At 50.0% G+C, this 17,525-nt stretch overlaps 1 protein-coding gene across 1 annotated transcript; it reads left to right on the plus strand.

The window, feature by feature from the left end:
* Nucleotides 1–5,415: 5,415 nt before the first annotated feature.
* Nucleotides 5,416–17,509, plus strand: LOC144726765 (uncharacterized). Its single transcript, XM_078605656.1, has 6 exons — nucleotides 5,416–5,736; nucleotides 11,976–12,191; nucleotides 12,684–12,761; nucleotides 14,194–14,214; nucleotides 15,356–15,516; nucleotides 16,496–17,509. Exons 1-6 carry the CDS (start codon nucleotides 5,670–5,672, stop codon nucleotides 16,538–16,540), a joined length of 588 nt encoding a protein of 195 aa, XP_078461782.1. The 5' UTR covers nucleotides 5,416–5,669; the 3' UTR covers nucleotides 16,541–17,509.
* The last annotated feature ends 16 nt before the right edge of the window (nucleotides 17,510–17,525 follow it).

Raw genomic sequence — 17,525 nt, forward strand, 5'->3', positions numbered from 1 at the left:
CTTGCTATCAACATTTAATCACTAATAACGTTGCTTTCATCAGTGCAGTTTAAACTGATAACAGCAACCACCGAACGTGATGACCATCAAGTTACAATCGACGCCACTACTCGAGGCGGCCAGCAGGTGGCAGCGCATCAATGGGCCAAGTCCATTTGGATTCCGTGGCTGAGTCTTGCGAATTGATTTTAGATTTGAAGCTTTCGTGACTGCAAGGATTCATATTCTTAGGTTTTTTTCGGTAAATTCACGTAGGTAGGTAAAAAATTTTAATTAATAAAAGTAAAATAAAATAAAAATCACGACGTTTCAGAGGCAACACAAGCTTCCGTCTTCAGGTGGAACCGTCACAGCACGACACCTGAAGACGGAAGCTTGTGTTGCCTCCGAAACGTCGTGATTTTTATTTTATTTTTATTTTACTTGTATTAATTAAAAATTTTTACCTACGTGACTTTACCCAAAAAACCTAAGAATATCTTGCGAATTGACTCCATCTGTGCAGAGCGTTGTGTGGCTGTCCTCTTCGTTTGCGTGGTGGGGCTTCTCATGCTCCTCTGGTTTCCTCCCATACGAGGCCAGATTCTCATCCCAATGTAGCAGGTCCCCTCTGAAGGTGTCAGTTTTGTACCAGTTTAAAGGGTAAAAACCTACTACTATATTTTGCCACTGGTAAAGGAGGTATCATAGCGTAAATGCTTACCCCGAGCTCTCAATGCTCTGATAGTGCACTGTTTTTGAGTTGTACGCCTTTTGGCGTCATCTGGTCCAACACCAATGGCGACTAGGCTCTAAGGAAAGCTGTCTCGGGTGTGGACCAATCAATTTCAAGGACGGTGCATATCATTACCATTATCAGAGTTGTTTCTTTTTGTTTGCATTTTGACTGCTTGTGTTGCGGTTATTACAAACATGATGCCTTGTATAAAGGTGTCAGTTTTGTACCAGTTTAAAGGGTAAAAACCTACTACTATATTTTGCCACTGGTAAAGGAGGTCTCATAATGTCAACAGTTGTGATACCATTAACAGGACAGCACTGTGTCAATCTACTGCTGGATGAAGAGCCACAAGACGCTCCCCTCCCCCACTTATTTCATACTGTGACAGTTGTGGGGGTTGTTTGGCCATCACCACGCTGGTCAATGTGATTTGGAAAATGCCAATGACCAGTTCGGACATCACTCGCCATTGATATCAGCCGTGGCTGAGAATTGGAACTCGGCTCGCCGGGTTGAGAGCTCGGTTATATAAACAAGACAGTACAGAAGCTGTTCAAAAAAGAAATAAACCATACAAGAAAATCCGAAACATTTATAATCGTTTTCTTTGATAAGGTTTGGTGATGTTGATAAGCAAATACCGCCACGTCAAGCTACAATGTATTTTTTTTTTAAACCTATCTTCGTGAATTTACCTAAAGACACAAAGAATATGAATTCCTGCTGTCACGAAAGCTTTAAGTCAATTATAATCGTGCCCACGAATCGTGACAGTTGATGGGCGGTGGAAATGTCTTCTGCATGCGTGACAAGGGGAACAGCAGAGCAGAGCAAGCAGACACCGTCACGTCAGCACTCTTCCCACTCTTCACAGCCGAAAGCCACGTTGGTCGAGTAGAGGTGGGGATTTAATTTCATCCGGAAAATATGTCCACATCCCCGCACACCAACATCCAGTGCAAATCCCGCCCTGGTCGTGGCTACTCGTCATGTCCCAGCCTCCTGGGGAAATATTGGGCGAGACGTTTAAACCTCGGTGTGGGAATTAAGCAGGAAATGTCTGTAAATAAAAGCAAACATCCTAGCAGTGGCAGCGTGAAGGACAGACAAAACCCGACGTTTTGAAACAATGGCCTTGCACGGCCGTGTCGTAATGGTGTTGAACTTATAGTTCTAGATTTGAAACTTTCGTGACTGCAAGGATTCATATTCTTAGGTTTTGTCGGTAAAGTCACGTAGGTAAAATTTTTAAATTAATAAATGTAAAATAAAAATAAAAATCACGACGTTTCGGAGGCAACACAAGCTTCCGTCTTCAGGTGGAACCGTCACAGCACGATTGCTGTATCATACAGCTGTATGATACAGCGATCAGCTGTATGATACAGCAATCGTGCTGTGACGGTTCCACCTGAAGACGGAAGCTTGTGTTGCCTCCAAAACGTCGTGATTTTTATTTTATTTTTATTTTACTTCTATTAATTTGAACTTATAAGCCACAGGTCCGAGGCATGGGCGTGCGCGTTTCCCGTGCCTCCACGCCCCTCCCTGACACGCTCCTGCTCAGCACATTCCTGCACAGGTGAAATGTGCCGCGGCCACGATTCGAGGCCCTCAAAGAGTCCGTGGCTCGCGATTCACTCCTGCACATGAAGGTCACAAAGCCTCAAGGCACTCAGCCACTCACACGCAAAGACAAAGATCCCCCCTCCCCCGTATAGTCTCGACAGAACGTTGGGGCAAGTGCTCGCCATTCGCAAGTATCTACGGAGGCCAACACAGCACATGACGGAATTGTGTGGTCAGCACCACGCGGGGCCAGGTGCTCACTTAAGGGTGAGTCGACCTAAGGGAGGCTCAGGACCGGTTCTCGTATTTGTCGATGGCGTTGTTAACAACCATCATCATCATCATCACTCAACCACGAACAAAACGCCCCGCGCGAGTGCGTGTGTTACATCCCACACGCTGCGCCAGCCATTAGCCACTGCTCACGTGTCGTGACGAGCCATGACCTATCCACTGCTAGACGAAGTCGTCAATATCATCGTGCTCCTGCGATGCCGCAAGCCATCTCACTCCCGCACGTGAGCTCATCGATCAGCTGCTTGACTATTACTGTACATCTTCTTGGTTAATAATACAAATAAAACATAATAAAATAGTTATTGTATTATGCTTTATTTTATTATTTTATTATTTCCCTTCTACGTGACTTTACCGAAAGAACCAAGAAGATGAATCCCTGCAGTCACGAAAGCTTTAAATCGAAATTTATTACTGTACACTCAATCAATACATACATTTTGTTTGTCTAAGATGATATTCTTAGGTTTTTTCGGTAAAGTCACCATGTAGGTAAAACATCAAAATTAATGAAAATAAAATAAAACAAAAATCACGACGTTTCGGAGGCAACACAAGTCTCCGTCATCAGGTGGGACCGTCACAGCCGAAATAGCTGCATCAAGTGAGGCAATGATTCAAGAAGTAATCCCTTATAAGCAAGTTGAAGGGGGGAGGAGAGGGGGGGGAGCTCATCAGAATGTGGTAGCCAATGAATGGAACGTATCGGGAGGGAGGGGGGCAGGAGGGGGAGGGCCTTGGGTGCTTTGTAGCCTGGGGAAACTTACTTTGGCGGTGACATGAATGAATTGTTTAACTTGTAATTATGGCCCAATGAGTGACTCCCAGCATACAGAACTTGACGGATCAGTCCCCACAAAGCTGCACCTCCCCATCACCGGGCGTGATCGATCCACTGCTGAATGAAAGCCTTCCCAAGCCGTCACCCCATGCAGACGATCAATCCTCGCGGGGGAGCTGCGTCCGAGCGAGTCGCATCGCTCCGTCCGAGCGAGTCGCATCGCTCCGTCTCCGCAGGGGACGTCCTCGCGGGTCGCCTCCCTTCGTGTGTCTGCCATGGTGATGTTCGAGACAGCGAGATTCGGGATGATGCTCGTGGGTTTTCACTTTGGACCCTTCCTCCTGCTGCCCACGCAGAGACGTGACATGGGTACACTTCGGGTTTGGGTTGTTTGAGGATTGGTGGGTTTTTTCTCGTGTGTGGTTCTTTGTTGAATTTCCTTTTGAAAAAGATAACATACAGAGAAGTAGTATACATTAGCCTGGGATCGATTAACTGCGTTTGTGTTGTATTCGCACGTATTGTGTGGGTGTGTGTTTGTATGGCTCGTTTGTTCAATACAATACTGTAACTGTATTGTATTGAACGCCTTCTGGTGTCATTTGGCCCTACACCAATGGGGACTAGGCTCTAAAGAAAGCCGTCTCGGGTGTGGGCCAATCAACTTCAAGGACAGTGCATATTATTATCCTTATCAGAGTTGCTTCTTTTTGTTTGCTTTATTGACTACTTGTGTTGTGGTCATTGCAAACATGATGCCTTGAATAAAGGTGTCAGTTTTGTACCAGTTAAAAGGGTAAAAACCTACCATTATATTTTGCCACTGGTAAAAGAGATCTCATAGTGTAACTGCTTTTGTGTTTGCTTCTCTGTAGCCCGGGTCTACCTCGCCAAATACGCAGCACAATATAACCCCAGCGACCTCCACCTACACGTGCAGCCCTCTGTGTCAATCCACTGCTGGATGAGGGCCCCTCCCTCCCCTGTAGGTGCCGAAGTGGGCAGAGCCACGCCTGCTGCTGATGTGTACACCCCGCGGCAGCTGCTCGCTTGAAGTCCCGAGTGGACTTTGGGGGTGTTCAAGACCAGTTCAGGTGTTCGTCACCGATGTTGGCCGTGCGCGGGAATCGAACTTAGGTGACCGGGGTTCGTGGCGCGCTGCGCTAACCACTGCACTACCCCCCCCCCCCCCCCACATATGCACCCAGAAACAAAACACACACACACTCACTCAATCGCAGACACACCGAGGGACGCATACAAAGACATGTCCAAAGAAAAGTGCATAAATGCCCAAGAGACAAAGATCCCCCGTGTAGCCCACGTCGAGAGTGGGGCCGGCCGCTGTTGACCGTGAAATGGAACTCGGGTTGTGTGTTCGCTCACCACTCTGCCACCGCACACAGACGCAGACACATTAAGTATACACAGACACATTAAGTATACACAAACACATTACGTATACACACCCACGAAAGCGCGCGGACACAAAGACCTTTTGGGGCAAGTGCTGTTAGCGAACACATATGAAGGCCAGCACCACGCCCGGCTGGCTTTGTCTTCCTAGTGACGATATTTACACACAGGACCAGGTACTCGTTTGAGGCTGAGTCGACCTAGGGAAGGGACAAGGACCGGTTCCTATAATCGTCACTGGTGCCGGCCGTGAGCGGGAATCGAACTCGGGTCACCAGGTTCGTAGCGCAATGCGGCACCACCGCTCCCTCGACACGCAAAGACACACCCAGACACACACACACACACCCAGACACACACACACACACAGACACACCCACACACACACCCAGACACACATAGACACACACACACACGCACACCCAGACACACACAGACACGCACACCCACAGACACACACAGACGCACACCCAGACACACACACACACCCAGACACGCACACCCAAACGCACACCCAGACACACACACACAGTCACACACAGACACACGCACACCAAGACACACGCACCCCCAGACACACCCAGACACACGCGCGAGGAATTCCAAGTCACGCCCGCCCTAGTTACACGTGTACAAGCGGCGATGACGCGCGCCCACGCGACCTGCTGATGATGATGATGCCCCACGCAGCGCCACTCCGCCGTGCACACTCCCATCGTCACTCCCATCACTCGGTCCATCGCAGCCAGGGCTAAGGCGACGACGGATAACCGCGGGGGCACCCCCTCTTGCCCGTTCCCCACTCGCCCTCCTCCTCCTCCGTCCCGTCTCGGGTAGGGACGCGAACCGTCGGCCCTCGCCCGCCTGGATCACAGCGCAGCGAAGATGCGCACCGCCGCGTGGATCTTCGTGCTCGCTCTTGGAGTCTGGCTGCACCCCCTCGCAGACGCCCGTGAGTGACCCCCTGGGCACCCCCCTCCTGCACCACCCACCCCGCAGACACTTGGGCTAACGCAGCCTCTCCCGCACGCTCGACGCGAACTGCGTGCGCGCGACCCGAGGGATTCGTTTCTCGCTCGAAATGTTGTCGCGAACGCGGCGCGGCCGACCTGCGAGGCGGGGATTATTAGGTGTGTATGGCACTGCGGCTGGAGTTCACGCGGTATGTCGATCTGTCCCAATGGACCGGCAGTGTTTGACCATATGTTGCTATGATCCTGGCAAGCTCAGCATCGCGAGGACAGAATGAGTCGAGGTGGATGCGCGGTCCGAACAAAGCGCACGGGAAAGAGCGATCCGGACTGTCACGGCCGAAATAAAGCGCCGATCTTAGCTGAAACTCACCCCCCAAACCCACCCCTGAGACTCGCACGCAGAGTGCGCTGCGCGTATCTGACTTACAACTCGCCCCAAACCTTACCCTCCGAGATTCCTGACTATTAAAGTTAACCCTGAGGGTAACCTACGGCAAACCTCCGAGCCCATATCCCTCACCCTAAGTAGCTCCGGCCCTGACCCTGACCCTGACACCTGACTCGGAGCACTCACCTACCCACTCACCTACCCACTCACCTACCCACTCTCAACCACTCACCTACCCACTCTCACCCACTCACCTACCCACCCTCTCACCTAAGCTCATCGTAGCTGCTCGGCTGTGTACGCGTCACTCGACGCTCTGGAGACCCTTGCATACGAGATGTTTTCTTTTAAACGCTTTGTTCTTCCATGAAAAAATAAAATAATAATCGTTCAGTTCCGCTTTCGCTACGCAAACCGAAATAGAATCCAGTATCTACCTTCATCATCATCATCACTCAACCACTGTTGGATGATGGTCGCAGTCCGCTCTCGCGATCCTGCGATGTGATGACCCACACGGCACCTGCCTCTCTACGCGAGGAGCTGATTTCATTGCTCCATCTCCCCGGTCGACGTACTTTTGTGTGCGTTTCGTTCCGAATGTAACCATAATCACAAAGCAACAATAATCCTGGCCACACCATCACCATTCACCATTATAGGGGAGCGGGAATCGTGAGCGGAGGCGCGTGTACAGATACAAAGTATCCCAAATACAGGTGTAGCCTTTAACAGACTGTTGGGGAAAGTGCTGTTAGCGAGCACCTATGAAGGCCAGCACACGAGGGGGTGGGTGGCCAACACGATGCCCGGCCGCCTTTGTCTCCCCAGCAGTGATGTTTACACACCGCACCAGGTACTCATTTGAGGCTGAGTCGACCTAGGGAAGGGTCAAGAACCGGTTCAGAATCTCTATTTATCCTGGAGAAATCCGAGGAGCCATGAGGCTCTTTTTCACAGATGATGTCCAGTCGAGGCGGGTCAGAAAGTAGCAACAGCGAACGACACAGAAACACGACAGATGCCCACAGATGCCCGTCACTGGTGTTGGCCGTGAGCGGGAATCGAACTCGGGTCGCTGGGTTCGTAGCGCAGCGTAGCACTAACCTCTACACTACCGCACCCCACATCACACAGCACCGTGTGTGTACACACACACACACGTGTACACACACACACACACGTGTACACTTGCACGTGTGTGTGTGTGTACAGACACACACGTGTACACAACACACATACACTTGTACACACGTGTACACAACACACATACACTTGTACACACGTGTACACAACACACATACACTTGTACACACGTGTACACAACACACATACACTTGTACACACGTGTACACAACACACATACACTTGTACACACGTGTACACAACACACATACACTTGTACACACGTGTACACAACACACATACACTTGTACACACGTGTACACAACACACATACACTTGTACACACGTGTACACTTGTACGCACACGTGCGCACAGAGGAACGCGTGTCAGCAGAAACGTCTCGGCCGACGCGGGGAGTGATGGGATGAGCAACTCGTCCATTGTGTGTTGTCGGGGGGGGGGGGGCTGCCTGTAGCAGCAGCAGCAGCCACGCGTTGTGCATCCTCGGGCTACACACAGAGAGAGAGAGGGATCGAGGGAGGGGTTCATTGGGCACTGGCGTACAGCAGCAGATACGATGCCGATGAGTCCCAGTGCGATGCATGTACGTTGAACTTCTTTCGCACCGTACGTAACCAACCGTGCTAATCGGAGGTGCGGGGGAAGGAGTGACAACTCACCTCAGCACTAAAGAGCACATCGCAGTACTTTACAGTATAAATTAAACTAAGGTAGTCCTTCCTATAAAATCAAGACACGTAAAAATATAAATAAACACAAAAAGGAGTTCAGGTGAAATGGGTTGTCAATGTTGATTCAAAAGTGCATGGCTCCAGTGGTTATGTTGTTTATTTTTCACCAGAAATCCCGTCGAGGAGCGAGTTGCTAGAATCGATCCTTGTCGATACGTTGCTACACGCCACCCGTGTTGGCTCTGTCGCGACTCAATAGTGATCGAATGTGTCAGACAGCCCCGATATGAAAATTGCAGGACCTGACCGCGCTATCTTTACTCCAATTCCTGCACTCGCTAAATCCTCACCGGGTCCACGGTGCGGTGGAAGGAGACCAAAGACAAAGATATCCCCTATAGCCTTCATAGACTTTTGGGGCAAGTGCTGTCAGCGAGTGTGTCTATGATGAGAATGCGGCCCCCCCCCCCGTAAAGACTCCCAACGCCACGCGTACAGACACGGATGAACACGATTTGTAAACAGTTCCGCACAGATGCGTTCACGAACCCAATGTGCTGTGCCCGATAGCTGCTGCTGCTGCTGGTGGGTCAACCTCGCAGCAAAATCGGTACAAATCCTACGGCAATACTCTTAGGTTTTTTCGGTAAAGTCACGTAGGTAAAAAAAATAATAGTAGAAGTAAAAGTATTATTATTTATATTATTTTTATTTTTTATTTGTTACCTACGCGACTTTAACGAAAAAACCTAAGAGTATGAATCCTTGCAGTCACGAAAGCCTCAAATCTAGAATCCTACGGCAATATATCCACCGTCTCTGTAAATGCGCCTTAGAGACACAACCGCAAGACTGTGGACGCACGCGCACACGACAAAACACACACAAGGCGACTGTAATTTTTGGTGGGGTTTTTTTTTCTTAATCAAAAATAAATCGTTCGGCAAGGCGACGTCACTGCTGAGAAGTGCTGAGCGTGCAACAGTCAACAACAGCGCCCATGCGCACAGTTCGGTAAAGTCACGTAGAAGGGAAATAATAAAAGATTAAAAATAAAACATAATAAAATACAATTCTCACGACGTTTCGGCCACGACGCAAGCAGCAGTCCTCAGGTGAAGAACAGGTCTGTCGGAAAGACTGCTTATGCATACAAAGTACAGAAAGTGGCTATAATTCCCCACAAACTTTGCTTTTGTGACCAGGACAGTGATATTTTGAAATTGTCCTATTTTCAATGAGAAAACGGGCGAATTTGTGTCTTTTCGTTTACATAAAGTCAGAAAAAAAACATTTGAATTAAAATTAACATGTATTTATACTAAAGTAATAAAAAAAATACTAGAAAATATTTAGACACCAAGGTGCTTTATGTGAACGAAAAGACACGTTTTCTCATTGAAAATAGGACAATTTCAAAATATCAATGTTCTGGTCACAAAAGCAACGTTTGTGGGGAATAACATCAACTTTCTTTACTTTTGAGTCATAAGCAATTAGGAAATAACACTTACTACCCAGGAACAAAACACATTTTTGTTACACAGTTACACACAATGGTGTCGTAACTACATTACCAGTGACGTAGTAACTACATTACCAGTGACGTAGTAACTACATTATCAGTGGTGTAGTAACTACATTATCAGTGACGTAGTAACGACATTATCAGTGACGTAGTAACTACATTACCAGTGGCGTAGTAACTACATTATCAGTGGTGTAGTAACTACATTATCAGTGACGTAGTAACTACATTACCAGTGACGTAGTAACTACATTACCAGTGACGTAGTAACTACATTATCAGTGGTGTAGTAACTACATTATCAGTGACGTAGTAACTACATTACCAGTGACGTAGTAACTAGATTATCAGTGACGTAGTAACGACATTATCAGTGACGTAGTAACTACATTACCAGTGGCGTAGTAACTACATTATCAGTGGTGTAGTAACTACATTATCAGTGACGTAGTAACTACATTACCAGTGACGTAGTAACTACATTACCAGTGACGTAGTAACTACATTATCAGTGGCGTAGTAACTACATTATCAGTGGTGTAGTAACTACATTATCAGTGACGTAGTAACGACATTATCAGTGACGTAGTAACGACATCATCAGTGACGTAGTAACGACATTGTCAGCCCAGTGGGTGCGGCAATCGGTCAGGGTGGGGGCCCCCCAATATTTGATTTGCCTCGCACGGTCGCACCGAGGCCATTATACATCCCACCTCCTCTTGCCTAGTCACATCGTTACATAAGTGTTTGTGCTCTTTTCACGCCGTCATGGTGGTTGGCAAATATGAGGGGGGGGGGGGGGGTGCAACTTTTTGGCGCGCGTTCCCCGCTTATTGCAGAGGTTCACGGTTCGAAACCAGCGGCCGCCCTGGTTATCACTGCGATGTTTCACAGTGCACGTTAATAAACGCCTGACGTCATTCGCAAAAGGATAGGGGGGGGGGGGGTGTTATTGTGTTGCCGGTGTCAGGATTCCATTTTGCCAAAATTAGAAATTACAGTCCAGCACACAATTGTTATTAGAACAAAGATCCCCCGTATAGCCTTAACAGACTGTTGGGGCAAGTGCTGTAAGCGAGTAGCACCTATGAAGGCCGGCACGGCACTCGAGGGGGTTGGGTGGCCAGCACCACACCCGGGTCACCCTTTGTCTCCCTAGCGGCGATGTTCACAGACCGCCGCAGGTACTCATTTGATGCTGAGTCGACCTAGGGGAGGCCCAGGCTCGGTTCGGATAATCGCACACAGACAGACAGCGGCAGATATCCACGTTCACCCGCTGCCGGCAGCAGACGAATGCCCCAAGTCACTCGTGCAAACGAGACTCTTCCCCAGGTCCCCGGAGTTCTCACCACCTGGGCGACACAATGCCGCGTCTCAAGTCACGCGCTGACTCGACACACGTACACGTCACGTGGACTTCGTGACGTCACAATGCCCCCCCCCCCCACATCGGCGTGGGAGCGAGACGCGGGCCGTTCCCCCGACCTTCAAGTGCTGTTAGCGAGCACCTCTGAAGGCCGGCACACGAGGGGGTGGGTGGCCAACACGATGCCCGGCCGCATTTGTCTCCCCAGTGGTGATGTTTACACACCGCACCAGGTACTCATTTGAGGCTGGGTCGACCTAGGGAAGGGCCAAGGACCGGTTCAGAATCTGTATTTATCCTGGAGAAATCCGATGAGCCATGAAGCTCTTTTTCACAGATGATGTCCAGTCGAGGCGGGTCAGAAAGTAGCAACAGCAAACGACACAGAAACACGACGGATGCCCACAGATGCCCGTCACTGGTGTTCGAACTCGGGTCGCCGGCTGTGTACACACACGGTGGGTGCTGTGTGCTGTGGGGAGCGGTAGTGCAGCGGTTAGCGCGCCTGGCGAAAGGGGCGGCAATTCCCCGACCTCCCGGTGTGCCACAGGCCAAGTTGGTCTTATCGCTTAAGGGAGCAGCGGGTTTCAGAGCAACGGGTTTATTTACCTGGCTCACAAGTTAATTACTTGATCATTATCAACTCATTGCACGCGGTTACTTCACAATGCAGTATTATTGGCATGGACCTACAACGCGCCTCTCCATGTCTATCAGTGTTCGCCGTTCGAATACATATTCTGTCATTACACGCTCCACGACCCTGATGATTGCGAATAGATGTCGTGTGTGCGTGCGTGCGTGCGCGCTCGTCTCCCATGTGACGTAGAGACCGGTGTTAATTTGAATCGGGAGCTCGACGCATCACGTGGAGATATTGTTGACGAATCATCTGACGCGCACAGCGCGCGCAGACTCTTTGTACCTGAGACGCAAAAAAGATTGGCGAGCGTGGAAAGGCAGAGGCGTTGTGGGTTGCGAGGACTGGAGTCTGGGAAACCTTTGAGTAGAGCCATTCGGGAGTCATTCCCTTGCTGATTCGAACACTGAACTCACGTGACCTGGAGTTGGGGTTTAACTCTGCGCTTCTGTCCTCACCACCCCCTCACAGAAACCACCATAACTACACTGGCGACATCAACTGCGGTTCCATCCAGCACGGTGGCAACAACAATAACAACCGTGACGATTCCCAGCACCACCACCACCACCGCCACCACCACCGCTGCTGCCACCACCACCGCCGCCACCACCACCGCCGCCACCACCTCTGCTGCTACCACCACCACCGCCGCCACCGCTGTCCCCACTTCGGCCATGCCCCCAGGTGCTTCGATAGCAACAACCACTGCACTTTCTTCCCCTACAATATCCACTTCAGCCACATCCACCACTACACTTGCAAATGCATCCACCACGACACTTGCAAATGCATCCACCACGACACCTTCAATTGAATCCAATACTACAACTTTAAATGCATCCACCACGACACCTTCAATTGCACCCAATACTACAACTTCAAATGCATCCACCACTATACCTTCAATTGCACCCAATACTACATCTTCAAATGCATCCACCACCACACCTTCAAATACATCCACCACTACACCTTCAATTTCACCCAATACTACATCTTCAAATGCATCCACCACCACACCTTCAAATACATCCATCACCACACCTACAAATGCATCCACCACCACACCTTCAAATACATCCACCGCTACACCTACAAATACATCCACCGCTACACCTACAAATACATCCACCGCTACACCTTCAAATGCATCCACATCTCCAAATTCTACTGCAGCATCGCCGTCGATGGCACCGACCCCAGTACCAGGGAGCGAGCCGTCGGCCACCAGCACCACGGCCAACCAGACCACAGGTGAGGAGGGCCTTGCCTGGGCCCTGGGGTTCACGTGGGGCTGGGGGAGGGGTTAGGGACCTTGGATTGAAGGGGTTCCTCAACACACATATTGTACAGTTTTATGTGCAGTGGTACAAACTCTCACTGCACGTAAAACAATGATCTTCACTAACTTGCTTCCGTTCCTCCATTAAAACAACCCCCATCTCTTCTCCCCAGCCCATGTTGCTACTGCTGCTCCCTGCCCCCCCCCAGCTATAACCAGGCCTACCCCAACCCCCATCACTACTCCTACACCTATCATTACCCCCATCACTACCCCTACCCAAATCACTATCCCTATCACTACTCCAACCCCCATCACTACCCCTACCCAAATCACTATCACTACCCCAACCCCATCACTATCCCTACCCAAATCACTACCTCTATCACTACCCCAACCTCTATCACTACCCATACCCAAATCACTACCCCCATCACTACCCCTATCACTACCCATACCCAAATCACGATCCCTACCCAAGTCACTACCCCTATCACTACCCCGACCCATTTCACTACCCCTACCCCTATCACTACCCCTATCACTAACCCTATCACTACCCCTACACCTATCACTACCCCTACCCCTATCACTACCCCGACACCTATCACAACCCCTATCACTACCCCTGCACCTATCACAACCCCTATCACTACCCCTGCACCTATCACAACCCCTATCACTACCCCTACACCTACCACTACCCCTGCCCTTTTTAACCTCTCCCACCTGTTCTCCCTTCACCAGAACTACATCACCACTTTTAATAACCCCACTCTTTGTTTCAACCATTATCATATTATGTACAATTTTATAACCGTTTAAAGCGCCTTGGATTAAGGCACTGTATAAATATGTATAAATGTGTATATAATATAAGATACACAAATAGATAACTTTAAAATGGTTGAAGAAAAAACCTGCAGCACTTTGATAAATGCCCCTGATCAATTGGCAATGAAAACCTGCTGCATCGCCGTGGGTTATGAGCCAAAGTTAAACGTTTTGTTCATTTTAACTTTGATTTAGCTTTACAATTCGTCTATCACGTTTACAAAAGAGCACTGAAATAGCCTGCAGGGTGAATAACGATGGGAGTGTTTGGCATCATTGGGGCAAGGGTCGGGGTTAAAAAGGTTAATGGAAAAAAGAGTAAAAAGTTAAGGGAAATTGAATTCTATAAACAGAGAGCCCCCCCCCTCCCAAAAAACAAACAACAATCTTGGCCCCCACCCCCAGAATCAAATTTAATTTAGCATCAGGGTGTTGCCACCTGTTCTGCCACGTGCATTTGGGAGAGGCACATTGGCCCACGTGGGTCGGCTTTCACGTTTGTCTGCCGAGTGAACCATCGGCACCCAGCCTTACTTGTGCGTGCGCGCGTTTTCTTCCCCTCTCCCCCAGTGAACGGCACGGGAGAATCGGGTAAGACGTTTCGCGCTTTGGAGCGATCTCCGGGAGCGTTCCATTTCAGCACGGGGTTCGAACCGTCGACTTAGGGTCAGGGCTGGTGCAATGGGAGACGGTTAACAGAAATCTCTGAAGGTGGTCTTTGTCGGAAATGTAACGCGATTGAGGTGGCTTTAATGGAACTCGCTTTAATAATTGGACCTCAATTAAAGTTGACAGCAGTGCACCGTGTTCTGCTCGGCGACGGAGGGGTGTGGGAAGAGAAACCCGATAACCCCACGTGTATAGAACTCGCGCGACCTTCATCGGTGCCCTCTACAACCCGCTGTTGTTTGTATTGCCATCGCCCCACAGATGGCCGCACAACGATCTTAATTATTGATATGCACTCAATCCGCTTACTGTCACAAACACCCGACCGTGTGGGCAATGAGTTTGTGGGTTATCAAAGTTATTTTTCCAGGGCATCTCACAACTGTAACTTGTAACGTTTCAGCCGAATATGTAGCCCCAGATGCAGGTTGCGTAGGACACGTGAAGTTCATCCCTTTACTTGTACTTACCTTAAGTGTTAAAGATTTAACTATTTGAGGTGTTTTCACGCAACCGGCCACAGTCCTCGCCGTGTCTCAGTCGGCTCTCACCTGGCTCTAAGCAGGAGTGATCGACGTACGGCTTACACGCCAACAGCCACGTGAGGCCTTCCACTTCGAATCGCCCTGAAAACGGCATTTAGCCGTCGCCGCAAGTCTCCGAGTCGCACGAATCGAGCGTCAGAGGGGAACATTTTCCACCTGCCAGCACCGTGTTTAATTACGTTTTATCACGCTCGGTCATTTGTTGTGTTTCAAGTAAATCTGAGCACACAAGTCATTACATAGCGGCCTAGCCAGGCTTCAAGTTATCACTGAATATTTTCCCGGGTGGCACTGAGCAGTAGCCACCGGCCATGGTGAGAGCTACCGGGGTTGTGGTGTGCAAATATCCTTTGCGTTGCTGATCCGGTCAAATATTTGAAAGCACTATTCGGCCTTCGGAAAGGGTGCCCCCATCTGTGGTGTGGTGCGATGGCAATCGGTGGCTCGTGAAGCCTCGCCCAGTGACCGTACCCCCCGCCGCCGCCCCCATCACGTGCGCCGGTGTGCCACGGATGCAGGTGCCACCGTGGATGACCGGGGCGGCTCCTTCCCGCCCGTGGCGACGGCACTCATCGTGCTGCTGTCTCTCGGCGTGATCGCCGCTCTCGGCTTCATCGCCTATCGACACCTCGGTCCGCAGAAGGGGCCCGAGTTTGAGCGGCTCACGGACCTGCCCATGGTGAGCACACGGCAGTGGCTGAGGTTGTCACCTGGTCCCCATGACCTCTCGGGCCTTTGGGGCGTTACCACCTCCTACCACCGAAACCTCCTTGCACTCCACGCCCATCTCCAGCCCAACCTGTCCCCTGTGAACCCTTCATGGTTATGCCGAGTCCCACTAACATGCCCACTAATGTGTCCTGTGGCTCCCAAAATAATTTCTGCATTTTTTTGAAATCGCTGGGACTCAGGATGAAAAATTAAATGCCCCAGAAAAACAGTCCACTATATACGACAAATATACACCAACTAGCCTTTTGTCTGTCCAAGGACGGGTGTACTGCAGTAAATCTGAAACTTGCAAGCGAAAAGCAGACCGCGACGTGATATTCATTGCATCAATTCGTGTGCACTTTGTAAGGCCGTGGTGACACAGACCTACTTCATTTAAAGGTTATAATCCCTTGTTCATCATGACGTCCTTTTTACTTTGATGTCTCAATAGTGCTACGGAGATCGCGTGACGTGAGGGTTCTGCCTTTGTAGTGAGGGCTGTGAGTTGACGCTCACAGCCCTCACTCACCCGCGAATTATTAATGAGGGGGGGGGGGTCCATTTGGAGGACGTCACCTGCTCATGATTATTAATGAGGGGGGCTGGTCGACGTGGAGTGACGTCACACACGGGCCATACAGACATTCTTGGCTCATAACAGTAGTAAATTAGACGGTCCTTCTTGGGGAAAGAGTTGTCACTGTGCACAGCAGCAGCAGCAGCAGCAGCGTGTCTCCCCATTGTTCACGTCCACACACGTCACAGCAGCAGGAACTCGATGAAGGTGGAGGTTTGACGTCACTGCGAGTCAACAGCAGTGTGCAAACACTCGCCCAAAGTGGATCCCCCTCAACCCCACTCCACATCCCCATGACAGATACGTACGTGTGACCGAAAATCGCGATCACACACACGACGCTGTGTCTGTGTGCGCTCTCTTTCAGAACACCCTTAAGGAGGAATCGCCGTTTGCTCGCTACGGGAAATGAGCGGCTGCAACGCCCCTCTGCCCCTCTCGCAAGGCACGCTCAAGTGTCGCCCCCCGCACTCGCTCACCTCCAAAATCATGTCACCTACACACTCGTGTCACCTACACAATGTCACCTACACAATCGCGTCACCTACACAATCGCGTCACCTACACAATCGCGTCACCTACACAATCGCGTCACCAACACAATCGCGTCACCTACACAATCGCGTCACCAACAAAATCGCGTCACCTACACAATCACGTCACCTACACAATCGCGTCAACCAAAGCCATGGCCGAACAAATTTAAACACAAGCATCCCAAGCGTAAGATCTGGGCATGGACGTTGAATTCCTCAATACTTAACTTGCGTTGCCAAATTCAAAAGTTTGCGACTACTACACGCGCCTGAATGTATGTATATATTGCGGAAAAAAGCACTCGTTGTGTACACTCCCACATGGGAACTTTGTTATCTGCTGGGTTTTTCTGGGTCAAGAGGAACTTTATGAGACGTTACCTTTCAGCTTTTCCTTTCTTTTAGGATCGAGGGGGGGCGGTGGTCGTGGGTTAGGGTGGCAATGTCACCTCTCGGGGCCTCGGGATGGTGGCGATGGCTCGTATGCTCCGCACACGCCGGTAGAGGATGGCACAGATTGCGCTCGTTGTCAAATTAAACGAGCTCTTTGCCCTGCTCGCCAAGGGGATCTCTCCTGCGGGATGTGGCGTGTTTCACTGGGTTCCTGCAGGACAGGAGATACAAGTGGGAATCCTTCTCCTTCAGCCGATGGCCACGATGCCGGCCGAACGTGACGGGCACTTAAGAAATAAAAACGGAGCCGTCATCCGGGATAATCGTGGACTCTCGTTCAAACGAGCGTCGACCCGTCAGAGTTGCCTTCTCGAGTGGTGTGCCTGTCTAGGTGGGTTTCCATGTAAAGAAAGTTTGACTTTTCCATCGGATGAATTACAAACACATCCCAACTCGTGCGCCGTTTAC

Source organism: Lampetra planeri, chromosome 24, assembly GCF_965212315.1.
Source record: "Lampetra planeri chromosome 24, kcLamPlan1.2.h2, whole genome shotgun sequence".
NCBI classification, from domain to species: Eukaryota; Metazoa; Chordata; class Hyperoartia; order Petromyzontiformes; family Petromyzontidae; genus Lampetra; species Lampetra planeri.